A 12,890-nucleotide genomic window follows, 5' to 3' on the forward strand; every position below is an offset into this window, starting at 1 on the left:
CTTACCTTTCGTATCCAGGAGAACTCTATCGAAGCATTTATTATCTACATAAAAACCTTGCTGCTGATCTTTACCATATCTTGAAATCAACTGAGAGTGTGACCACTAAGTTATATCAAATCCATGTATTATTAGTTCATCTTTGTTTTTTAATGTCCCATCTTGTGGGAATGTGCGCCATAACTTACATGTTTCTTATCACGTATTCATGTATTGTACTACGTTAATGTTCTTGTAAGACTTCTTGCTGGGCAGAATAGACACGACGCCCTATTAGTTCAGGCCATTTTATTTACGTAACTGACCGTTATGTTATGTAACTTACACCTCAATAAAAGGAGGTGCCAGGCATCGCTGGGGTAACAGCATGAGTGAACAATGAAGAGTGATCCTGTACCTCAGCCGATGACCCTGAGCATGCTTTGAACCTGATTCCTAGACTGCAGTCTCATCCATTTCATAGATCTCTCCCTTTGGGCCCTTTCAGGGATCTCTCCCTTCATCACAGTTTGCCGGAGCTGGATTCCGACACCATCTGGTTTTGGTGCTGCTCTATACCTTAAGATTTTCTAGTTTTCTGTCAGATTTGGAAGAGAGAATGCCTCTGCTCACATTACCAAACATGGTATTTTGATATGTTTGTGTAGTTTTAGCAGGAAACTTTAAGGGACCAGAAGTGCTCTTTTGAGTCTGTCCTTTAGAAAACAATTTCTTGGTATCAGGACTTTTTCATCTGCTTTTTTATTCCAGCAGACGAGTATTCAAGCTTGAAGATGCTGTATTTATATCCACACAATGAGTCTGAACAAATATGATTTGTTTTTCTTTTTCCATGATGAATTGTTTATTTGGGTGGATGCTATTGAGATGGTTTAGAAAATCTTCGTTTTTCTTCACTGTGGTTCCGATCTGTGAAGGTGTCATCCACGTATTCGAACCAGATTGTGGGTGCAAGGGGTGCCGAAGCCAGGGCCTATTTTTCGAAATGTTCCATGTAGAAGTTTGCTATAACTGGGCTGAGGGGGCTCCCCATGGCCACTCCATCTGTCTGTCCATAGAATTCATTATCCCACTGAAAGCTGGTCATTAGGCAATGTTGGAAAAGGGGCCTTGATGTCTTCTGGAAAGATCTGCTGGATGAGTGTCAGAGTGTCCTTTATCAGTACCTTGGTGAATAGGGATATTATGTCCAAGCTGATCAGTCTGTCATAGTTCAGTGCTGAGAAATTGAGCTTCACAGTTCCAATTCGCACAGTCTGCCAGTGTTTTGATTAGGCTGAACTCAACCATTTGAATTGGGCCCTACAGGTGAATGGCTATTCCAAGAATGAAATCACAAAATCCATCAAACCAAGAAAACAACACTGAACTGAAGAAGAAAAACAGCCACCCGCAAATAAAGTATTTCTGCCATACATCAAAGGGGTCACGGACTGCATGGGGAAACTTTTGGAAAAACATAACCTACAAATAGTATTCAGGCCCGCCACAAAAATACAACAAATCTTATGATCAGCAAAGGACAAAAGGGACCCCCTCATCATTGCAGGAGTATACTGGATACCTTGCAGTTGTGGCCAGGTATATACTGGAACCACAAAAGGCAGCATTGTGATTGGGTTCTTCAGGAGTTGGTGACGGTTCCCTCATTTTGGCGGGAATAAGAGACGGAGGCGATTTTAAAATTCTAACAGGTTCAACTTTATTAACCTCAACATCATGATTAACCAACTCAAATGGATCAAAGCAGCTTAATTCTGACAACATCTTGTAACTGAGTAATTTTGTTTCTGGAGTAAATGTATCGTTTCTCACATTAGGGCTGACCAAAGCGCTCACAATCGGTCATCTCTCTCAAACTTTATTCCATTAAAAATGCTTTTTTATGCAAACGTGGCAGGTGTGTCTGTTGGAGGTTACTTGGTTATTATAAAAGGGGCTAACGACTTCAAAAATGTTGGGAACCACTGCTATATAGGAATCATGGTTATGCCATTGAGTTTCTGTTTTTATATGAGATATTAATTTATACGTTCCATGTTACCTAGGGTGTTGTATTGTACTTTTTTGTGAGAAACACTGTGTATCTAGATTATCTCTCACTGTGAAAAGTGAGGTTCGCAGCTTGGGGGTCCATCTGGATGTGGTGCTCACCATGAAAACCTAGGTGGTGACAGTGGTCTGCTCTGCCTATTTCCATCTGTGGCAGATTGCCCAGCTGTATCCCTATCTTGATGTTGGTGCACTCACCACTCTGGTCCATGCACTTGTAGTCTTGAGATTAAACTACTGTAACACACTCTACGTGGGCCTACCTTTGAGATTGATGCGGAAGCTTCAAATGATGCAGAATGCAGTGGCCAGACTTCTTACTGGGGTGAGAAAACATCAACATATCCCCCCCCACTCTGGCTGCCTTGCATTGGCTGCCTGTTCGTTTCCACATTGATTTCAAAGTGTTAATGATGACATATAAAGCCCTAAACGGTTTAGGACCTTGATATCTAGCGGAACTCCTCCTCCCACTTAGATCTACCCGAATCACTCATTCTAGTCTGGAAGGGTGGCTGAGGGGCCTATCACTGAGGGGGGCCCAGAGAGAAAGAACAAGAAACCGGACCTTCTCAGCAGTGGCCCCTCACCTTTGGAACAGTCTGCCCCCAGAGATCTGTCTGGCTCCCTTGCTGGGTGTTTTTAAGATAAAACTTAAGACCTGGCTCTTTAGGCAGGCTTCCCCTCCTGTCATCACTTCAATATTTTTTCCCATCTTAAACTATAGTACTACTGTTGTTTTTTATTTTATTATATTGTTTTTATTCTCTCTTATTGTTAGCCCCCCAGAGTAGACTTTGGTTTAGATGGGTGGAGTATAAATTTAATAAATAAATATATATCTTAATTGATAATCGTTCTATACATTGTGCCTTTTTAAAATATGCTTGTCCTAGAAGCATATTTAAAAGTTATTCTGTTTGGCTCTATGACTGTACAATAAATAATTTCAATCTGCTGATACCATGCTTCTCTTGAGGACTTTTGTAAATGGTTTGGTAAGTCTTTGTATGAGATGTAGAGCAAGACATACAGATCCTTCAGAACTCTTGTTCACCCACCATAAGCAGAAAAAAGCAGGGAATAAGCATAGGTCCCAGACCATCTTGAGAAGTACCCAAGGGCTCTACAGAAGCTGCCAGGACAGAAATCTGAACCAAGTACTATGTTTCCCCGAAAATAAGACAGGGTCTTCTATTAATTTTTCTCCAAAAAACACATTAGGGCTTATTTTCAGGAGATGTTTTATTTCACAGTCATGTCATCTTCTGGTTGCTGCACAATAGTGGAGGGCGGGGTTTCACTTAACTAGGGCTTAATTTTGTGGTAAAGCTTGTACTACGAGCATCCTGAAAAACCATAATAGGCTTATTTTCAGGTTAGGTTTTATTTTGGGGGAAACAGGGTACAGTCTGAACTAACTTCTGTTCCAGACCAACATTAACCAGGCAGCCATAGTGCTGACAGAACAGAATCATTCTTCATTTAGCTCTGCATTTCTACTGTACAGATAAACCCCCAAGACAGGGAAGAAGTATACATGGTTCCCACAGAGCATCGTGGAGACAGTAGTGTGGCTTAAAGATTCAAATTAGAGATGAGCATGAAGCTTGGTTTGGAGGTTTGCCGCATGTTTCCTTCCCCCACCTCCCCAGCTGCATCCTCCATTTACCGGCCGATGCACGCTCTTGTTCTTTTCCTCTTTGGTGTCCAGCCAGTCTCCAGCATGAGCATGGGCTTCCCTGTCCCACCTCCTTGGCTGATCTCTCAGTCCAATGAGATAGGACACGCAAACCCGTGCTCTTCCAGCTAAAGAGAAGAAGAAAAGGAGCACATTCAGACTTGTGAGTGGGTCATTGGCCAGGGAGGTGGAGGAAGGGAACCAAGGTTCATGCCCATCTCTAAGTCCCTGACTTTTGCTAGGTTTAATGTTCTAACTTTGTGTGTGCATTTATGAAGATACTTGGCTCACATTCAGTTACTCAGGATATGCCATTTTTTCGGTTTATAAGATGATCCAATGTATAAGACGACCCCTCTTTTCTAACCCCAAATTAGAAAAAGCAGGCTTCAAAGGGCTCCCTTTTTGCTAAGACCCGTTCCTTGGCAAAAGGCAAGGAAAGCGGCTATCAAAGTGACTGCCACTTTTCCTTGCCTTTTGAGAAGGCATGGAGCTTAGCAAAAAGGAAGAAACGCCTCCCCTTCCTTTTTTCTAAGCCCTGCACCTTCGCAGAAGGCCGTGGTAAAGAGCTGCCTTCCATGTATAAAACGACCCTCATTTTTTTCTCAAATTATTTAAGGAAAAAGTGTCTTTTTATACATGGAAAACTGAAATGGCCCAGAATTTCTACATCAGTCAGATGAAGATCTTCCCCCTCACAGATGGGTTCACCACAATTTGGCTCTTTCCTGGGCAGGATTTTCTAACACTCCTGTGTGATCCCAGAGGGCCTGATTGCAAGTTGCTGTCAGTTTTCTTCCATGCATGACAGCTCTAATAGGGTATGGGTTGTAAGCCTAACAAAATCCCCAGATCCAGGAGGTTGCCCTTTTTTTTAATCCAAGATGTCAGATTCACAGAGATAGGTGTTATCCGCAAGATCCTTGACAACAAGAGGAATGAGTAAACCTTTAGAAGGGGGTACACAAAGCCTCATTACTGCTTGTAAGAGTATCAGCCTACACAACTTTAAGGACCAGAGCCCCAGTCCTCTATGCTAGAGAGCTAATTTTAAAAATCTCAGAGAACAAGACCTCTCATAAGGCCTGAATCAGCTAACTGAGAGGCTGACTATGTGAGCATTTAGCCCCGTGTTTGGTTGACTGCAGGGACAGATTGTTTTTTTTTTCCTAAAGACAGCGAACAGATGGCATCTTTGCTGAAATGAACCAGCCACTCCTGGAGCAGTCCTACTCATACCTTTGTGGCTCCTGTCAGAGAGGTTCTGGTTTTTTGGTGTGAGTAAGATTGCTCTCTTTTGGTTCATTTCCAGCATGTAATTGGTGGGGACAAACCAAAGGTCTCCCTTGTTAGGTTTGGCAATATCTTGAAGTCGCTAAATAGAGCCACTTCAGAATATTGGCCAAATAAACACTTCCTTGGTGGAGGAGCAGAGGAAATGAAAATGAAAGAGTAGTCTATATGACTAGATGGGCGGACTAGAAATGTAATAAACAAACAAATAAATAAAATGTATGTTAGCTTCTATTAGTGTAGTGAAAATGTGCAGCAATTAAAAAAATTAAATTATTTCCCTTGTTTTAAAGGGACAGTTGACAAACTTGCCTGTAGCCAAATCTACCATTGTGGCAATTTCTTGAGCAGTCCTTTAAAATAAGGGAAATAAGTATGTTTGTGTATTAGGCTGTGGCAGGCTCTAGATCTGAATTTTAAGAGATTTTCTCTTAAGTATCACTTGTAATACACATATACTTAAAAAATGTACATGCAATTCTAAAAAGTGGACAAATAAGGTAAGCCATTTGGATACAAAGTCTGTATGCCATTTGGATACAAGGATTGCACCAAATGGCATATGGGACTTCTTAGCATCCCTATTTGTCTGATCTAGCCTGCTCCAACCCATGTTCCATGGCAGCTTTGATATTCTCCAGATCAAATTTAGGGTGGCCACAGCAGATGTAGCAACATGCAGACATACTTGTTTTAAAAACAGAATGTAGATCACGAGTCCAAAGTCAATCTAGGTATTGCCTCATCCAAAAAGGGGAAATTCTTGGGGACCAACTAGATAAGATAGTTGTAAAAACTTAAGAGGAGACTATAGTGGGCTAGCCAGGTGGACCCAGACACAAATTGTGCCACCAGGGTAGACTTTATTAATTGTCAGAACAGAAGATACTTCAGTAACCTTAATTACCCATAATGGCCATGCAGAGACTGGTTTTTGGACCCTGATTATATTGGTTTGTATTTTGTTCTATATATATTCCTTGGTCCACATAGTTTGATTTTTTAATTAGTAGTAATAGGTGCAAAATGATTCTGAATATGTATGTGAAATAAGTTCATTGCAGATAGATATAGGAGCAAAGTGTACTTTCTACATCAACAGAAAATAAACATTGTGCTTTTTAGCCAAATTCATGTGAAACAAGCCAGTTCAACACAATTGTGAATCTTTGCAAACTTGCATTTATTACCTGACAGAATACACAGCACATGCATACATTCCCACATTTGCTACAGGATGTCTTCACATTGCTAATAAAATTAAGTCAGTATTTCCCCAGCCATTTATGATGCTGGGAAAAAAGTCATAAGAATTCTTACTATATTGCACACTGTCAACATGTATATTAAGCTGCATTCAAATGTGGTGTAAATGCATTTATTACAGGTTTACTTCATTTGTATGTTCTTAGGTGTAAGACAAAAGTATATCCAGATAACCTTCCTACAACAAGTGTTGTCATTGTCTTTCACAATGAAGCTTGGAGTACTCTCTTGAGAACTGTTCATAGTGTTATAAACCGATCACCACGACACATGCTGGAAGAAATTATTCTTGTAGATGATGCTAGTGAAAGAGGTAAGAATTTGGCAATCATTGCATCAGATTCCATTTGTTTATACTACACGCATTTAAGCTTTCATTATCATATCTATAGGGCTGTTTCATGTAAAGACCATTTGTTCTGCAGGTAATATTTATGTGTAGAAGAGGCACAGTTGGCACTGTGCAAGAGATGTGTTTACGATTTAGGTACCAGAAACAAAAATAGATTTCTTTAGAAACGAGCATCCTTTAAATTGGTTTGAATTTTGATTACTTTTATGTGTTTTTGACCTTTAGGCTCTTGTATGGCTGTACCACATGGTAGCAGCTTTATATACCTATTTCCTTTTTTGTGCACACCAATAATTCTGTTTATTGAGTTATTGCACTTTCATGCCACCTTTTGGTAGCGTAACTCTTTGTTTGTTTTTTATCAAATGTACTTGTAAAACTGATGCGATCAAGAAAAGGGCCTCCCTGGACAATCTTAAGATCTGACATGAGCCGCCTAGAGTGGTCGAGTAGACCTGATAGGCGGGGTATAAATCAAACAAACAAACAAACAAACAAATAAGGGAAAGTAGTGTCTGTCATTGGGGGATGTGGTGGCGCTGCGGGCTAAACCGCAGAAGCTTGTGCTGCAGGGTCAGAAGACCAGCAGTCGTAAGTTCAAATCCACGCAACGGAATGAGCTCCCGTTGCTTTGTCCCAGCTTCTCGCCAACCTAGCAGTTCTAAAGCATGCAAATGTGAGTAGATAAATACGTACCACCACAGTGGGAAGGTAAAATGACGTTCCGTTTCTAGTCACGCTGCCCACGTGACAACGGAAAAAGTCTTTGGACAAACGCTGGCTCTACAGCTTGAAAAACAGGATGAGCACCGCCCCCTAGAGTCAAACACTACTGGACTAAAAAAAATGTCAAGGGAAACCTTTACCTTTACCTAGTCTCTGTCAATAAGGTACTAATTTTTTTTTTTAAACTGCTTTCATGATTGACACATAATTTTATCCAAGAGAAATTTGTCCAATTTCTCTTGCAGGGGAAGATGTGTCACCTAAAGCAGCAAAAGTCCAAAGTTACTTGTATGATTACATTGGTTGACTGTCTCTGGCTGCTCTGGTTGAAAGCTTGTTTAGATAGAAACCACTGTACGAGATAAGATTATATTTATTGTGTGTGCACAAAGATGGAGCTGGCTGGAAAACTCAGTGAGTTATACACCTGGCTGTGGAATCAGAGTTGGGAGTTCAGTTCCCCACCATGCCTACTGGGAAAAGCCTTGGGTAAGCTCCACAGTACCACAGTGCTTCCAGAAGAAAAGAATACTAAACCAATATAACAGTGATAAGTGTAAAGTTCTACAGTTAGGAGAAAAAACCCAAATGCACATTTACAAGATGGAGGATACTTGGCACAGTTACAAGATGGAGGATACTTTGCAAGTGCAAAGGATATTGGAACAGTGCGATGTTTCTGTATAGTATCCAAATCCCATAAGTACTAGTTCTCCTCTATCCAGCATACGAACAAGGATGCAGACAACCTGGAACAAGTTCAGAGGAGGGCAGCAAGGATGATTAGAGGATTGGAAACCAAACCCTGTGGGGAAAGACTGAAATAACTGGACATGTTTAGCCTTGAGAAAAGAAGACTGGGGAGACAGAATAGCACTTTTCAAATATTTGAAAGATTGTCATAGAGAGGAGAGGCGGGTTCGGTTCTCGATCATTTCACAGTGCAGGACGCAAAATAATGGGCTCAAGTGACAGGAAGCCAGATTTCAGCTGAATATCAGGAAAACCTAACTGTTACAGCAATACAGCAGTGGAACCAATGACCTCAGGAGGTGGTGAGCACACCAATGCTAGAGGCATTCAAGATAAAATTAGACAACCATCTTCCAGATCTGCTTTGATTTGTATTCCTGCACTAAGTAGGAGGTTGGACTCAATGGCCTCTTCCAACTCAAATCATTGTATGATTCTAACCACTTCAGAGTACTCTATACCTAGAAAGCTCTGGAAACAGTCACACAACTTATAATTCAGTGTACAGCATGTTGTTGTTGTTTACCACTACACCGCCCATGAAAAAAGTATTTAAACTGTCTTTTGTCCATATTTTTCAGACTTTTTGAAGAGACTCTTGGAGAACTATGTGAAAAAGTTACCAGTACCAGTTCATGTGATTCGAATGGAGCAACGTTCTGGACTAATTAGAGCCAGATTGAAAGGAGCTGCTGCCTCCAAAGGCCAAGTCATCACCTTTTTAGATGCTCATTGTGAATGCACAGTAGGATGGCTCGAGCCTCTGTTAGCACGCATAAAAGCTGACAGGTGGTTATTTTATAAAACCTCTTAAAGGTTAATATTTACTAATTCAGCTAAACTGTTTTTATAAAGCATAGTGGAATCCTTGGAAGCAATAGGTATACTCTTATTTACAGACTTGGGAAATATAATACAGAAAAAAATTGTTAAAGATTAATAAAATGTGGCTGTTTTCAATTTTGCTGTGGGTGTATAACTGGGAAATCTCAGACATACTGCCTTACCTGCTTAATATTGCTGTGTCTTCACCTTCCAACATGCCTGAAAATCAAGTGATATGTTCTCTTAAAGCAAAAGGAAGCTACCTTCTTCCAAGTCACATCTTCGGTCCTTTTAATACAATATTGTCTGCCTTGGGTATCAGAGGCTTTCCAGCATTGTTGGTAAGAGTCTTTCCCTAGGCTAGATGAAAGAGCAAGGGATTAAACTTGTGACCTTTTGTCTGTAAGGGATAGGGCTCCTCTTGCTTTGGAAAGAAATAGCTTGTTTAGCTAGGTAAGCTCTGAATATTGAGCTCTAATATTGCATGTTGCCATTACCCCATGTTTCTGTGTGAAATGTGTAAAAAGCAAAAGTTAGAACACTTTCAGAATTTGTATGCAGACTAGTGAATCAGAGGGAAGTACTGTCTGAAAAAAATGGACCTCAAAAGCAACTATATAGTATGCAAACCATATGTGGTTCCATAAAATGAAATAAACAATGGTTTGCAAATTTCCAAATCGATCTTCTCTTATACATTTTTCTAAATAGTTCATCTGTAGAACAAACTGAATATGTTCTACCAAGGTTACTTAACACTAAATTTCATTGTGATAGCTAGAGCCAATGGGACTTCATAGTTCATAGTTTACTGGCTCATTTGTGCCTATTTAAGTATTTTTCAAAATATGTGCTATCTTGGAATGTTAGAGATGAAGCTCCTCAATGCTGTAGGCTATACTGTAGGCACAATCTGGTTTACAAATTCATTTATGAAGAACATGTAGGAGAGAGATTCTGAAGCACACTGGTAATGGATGATATGTTTGTTACTTGTTTAGAACCCACAAATAGGCATCATTTTTTCACCATCATAGAGCACTAGATGGGAAAAAGAATAGTTTATGGCATTTATATCTGACCCAGTCTGATACTGGCAAGAATCCTATTTGTGTGTGCACAATGATGTGTCTTATTGAGGAAATGTTTGGGATACATGTCAGTTGGTTGCTTGCTTACTTGCCCAGTTATGCAGTTCAGTTACATTCGGGCACCTTGTCAGTAAGTACACATTATTAAATTTTATGGGAATACCAATAGAATTCAAAGGGACAATCATGCATTCAGTCCTCCTTTGTGCCAATACAGTTCACCAGTCCTCTTTTGTCCCAGTCAAATAATGTACATACACTGGTGTAAATCCCATGGTGTCTAATGGGACATGTTCGTAAAGTAGGTATAGGATTCCATTGTTATTGAGGTTTTTATGTGGTATTATTAGCTGCATATCACTGACTGCTCCTTTATTGAACAATGGAATTCATTCTCTTGTAATGTTGTGTTCCTTTTTTTTTTCCTTTAGGAGAACAGTGGTTTGTCCTATCATTGATGTAATTAGTGATGATACATTTGAATATATGGCAGGCTCTGATATGACATATGGTGGATTCAACTGGAAGTTGAATTTCCGGTGGTATCCTGTTCCTCAGAGAGAAATGGACCGAAGAAAAGGTGACAGAACCCTTCCAGTGAGGTAAGGGGAGAAAGTTGTCATTATTTCAAAAAACCATGGGGCTTGTTGTTGTTTAGTCATTTAGTCGTGTCCGACTCTTCGTGACCCCCTGGACCAGAGCACACCAGGCCCTCCTGTCTTCCACTGCCTCCCAGAGTTGGGTTAAATTCATGTTGGTTGCTTCGATGACACTGTCCAACCATCTCATCCTCTGTCATCCCCTTCTCCTCCTGCCTTCACACTTTCCCAACATCAAGGTCTTTTCCAGGGAGTCTTCTCTTCTCATGAGATGGCCAAATTATTGGAGCCTCAGCTTCAGGATCTGTCCTTCCAGTGAGCACTCAGGCTTGATTTCCTTTAGAATGGATAGGTTTGTTCTCCTTGCAGTCCAGGGGACTCTCAAGAGCCTCCTCCAGCACCACAATTCAAAAGCATCAATTCTTCGGTGGTCAGCTTTCTTTATGGTCCAGCTCTCACTTCCGTACATCACTACAGGGAAAACCGTAGCTTTGACTATTCTGACTTTTGTTGGCAAGGTGATATCTCTGCTTTTTAAGATGCTATCTGGGAGGCAGTGGGAGACGGGAGGGCCTGGCGTGCTCTGGTCCATGGGGTCACGAAGAGTCGGACATGACTAAACGACTAAACAACAACAATTTGGGACTGGAGAGAGTTATACTTGTTATGAGAGGAATTAAAACATTTCTTTACTTGTATTGTCAGTAAGCTGAAGTTTTAGAGGGATTCAAGAAATAGTGGCAACAGAATTTTGCAGTGTATTGTGACATACCTGCAAACCTCTGGGTTCAGCACTGCATGCTGATACCTTCATCTTCATCCACACTGGCCTGGTTTTGATTCCATTTCTTTTGGTACTCACTCCAGTTTAGTTCAGTTTATAGAAGGGAGTGAAAACCATCAATGCTGGATGCAACATTTGTTTACCTTATTTCAGGACACCTACAATGGCAGGAGGCCTGTTTTCTATAGATAGAGACTATTTTCAAGAAATTGGGACATATGATGCTGGAATGGATATATGGGGAGGAGAAAACCTGGAGATTTCATTCAGGGTAAGTAGCCTTTCTTTTTTTTTTTCTATTCCAACCTCAACTTACTTTAACTTATTAAGAAGCAATTAGAACAAGCCCATTTGAATCAATGGAACTTAAGGAAGAGTTGATTCACTAAACCCTCACTGTTTCAATAGGCCTACTATCCGTGTTTCCCCAAAAATAAAATAGGGTCTTATATTAATTTTTGCTCCAAAAAACGCATTAGGGCTTATTTTCAGGGGATGTTTTATTTTACAGTCATGTCATCTTCTGGTTGCTGCACAATGGTGGAGGGCAGGGTTTCACTTAACTAGGGCTTATTTTTGGGGTAGGGCTTATATTACAAGCATCCTGAGAAATCATACTGGGGCTTATATTCAGGTTAGGTCTTATTTTCAGGGAAACTGTATAATATGATTTACTAAGCTAAGCAGCAAGATTTTGGCCAGTATCTCTGTAATATAACCTGAGGGCAAATGAAAAAGTTTATAAATAGTACAATTCCTTTGTAGGTAAGGGAGAGCAATAACAATTGACGCTGATGACATAATGCCTATTTTATTGTCTCTGACATCAATGATCTAGTAGCCACAGGCAGTTTACATATTCTAAGCTGCAACTTTTTGTGTATAGCCCCAGTCTCTGTTTACATAATATCAGGAAATGTTCCATCTTCTTTCTTGCATGCAGTGTGCTTGCATCAGATCAATTGTCTGGCTAGTTTGCCAGGATTCAGTTAGCCTTGGGGACACTTGGAGAGAGTTCCTCTGCACGTATGGGATGCAGGGCAGTACCCATATATGAAGCATATGTATAATTTAATTAATATAAATTCTGATGGATGCTTTTTATACTGGCAGTTGTAGTTCGCATACTTACCAGGAGCTGTGCCACACTATTCTTTGAATGATATACATGTATTTTTAAATGGTTTGACATTTTCAGATTTGGCAGTGTGGGGGAACTTTGGAAATTGTGACATGTTCACATGTTGGACACGTTTTTCGAAAAGCCACTCCTTATACTTTCCCAGGAGGCACAGGACAGATTATCAATAAAAATAATAGACGGCTTGCAGAAGTTTGGATGGATGAGTTCAAAAATTTCTTCTACATAATTTCTCCAGGTGAGGAAGGTATCTCCATCATAAAATGCTTTAAAAAAAACTGGATTTGGGCCTTATTTAATCTCACCAATTGCTAGCAGCACATCACT

At 40.3% G+C, this 12,890-nt stretch overlaps 1 protein-coding gene across 2 annotated transcripts in view; it reads left to right on the forward strand.

The window, feature by feature from the left end:
* The window catches only part of GALNT1 (polypeptide N-acetylgalactosaminyltransferase 1), a 71,236-nt gene that overhangs the window by 43,792 nt on the left and 14,554 nt on the right, over positions 1 to 12,890 (forward strand). For both annotated transcript variants that reach the window (XM_020804927.3, XM_073003950.2), the window contains 5 exons: positions 6,439 to 6,605; positions 8,705 to 8,912; positions 10,471 to 10,641; positions 11,576 to 11,693; positions 12,621 to 12,801. In XM_020804927.3, coding sequence (XP_020660586.1) covers positions 6,439 to 6,605; positions 8,705 to 8,912; positions 10,471 to 10,641; positions 11,576 to 11,693; positions 12,621 to 12,801 — 845 coding nt within the window. The remainder of the gene's footprint in view (positions 1 to 6,438; positions 6,606 to 8,704; positions 8,913 to 10,470; positions 10,642 to 11,575; positions 11,694 to 12,620; positions 12,802 to 12,890) is intronic.

This window comes from Pogona vitticeps, chromosome 6, assembly GCF_051106095.1.
Source record: "Pogona vitticeps strain Pit_001003342236 chromosome 6, PviZW2.1, whole genome shotgun sequence".
Lineage (NCBI taxonomy): Eukaryota > Metazoa > Chordata > Lepidosauria > Squamata > Agamidae > Pogona > Pogona vitticeps.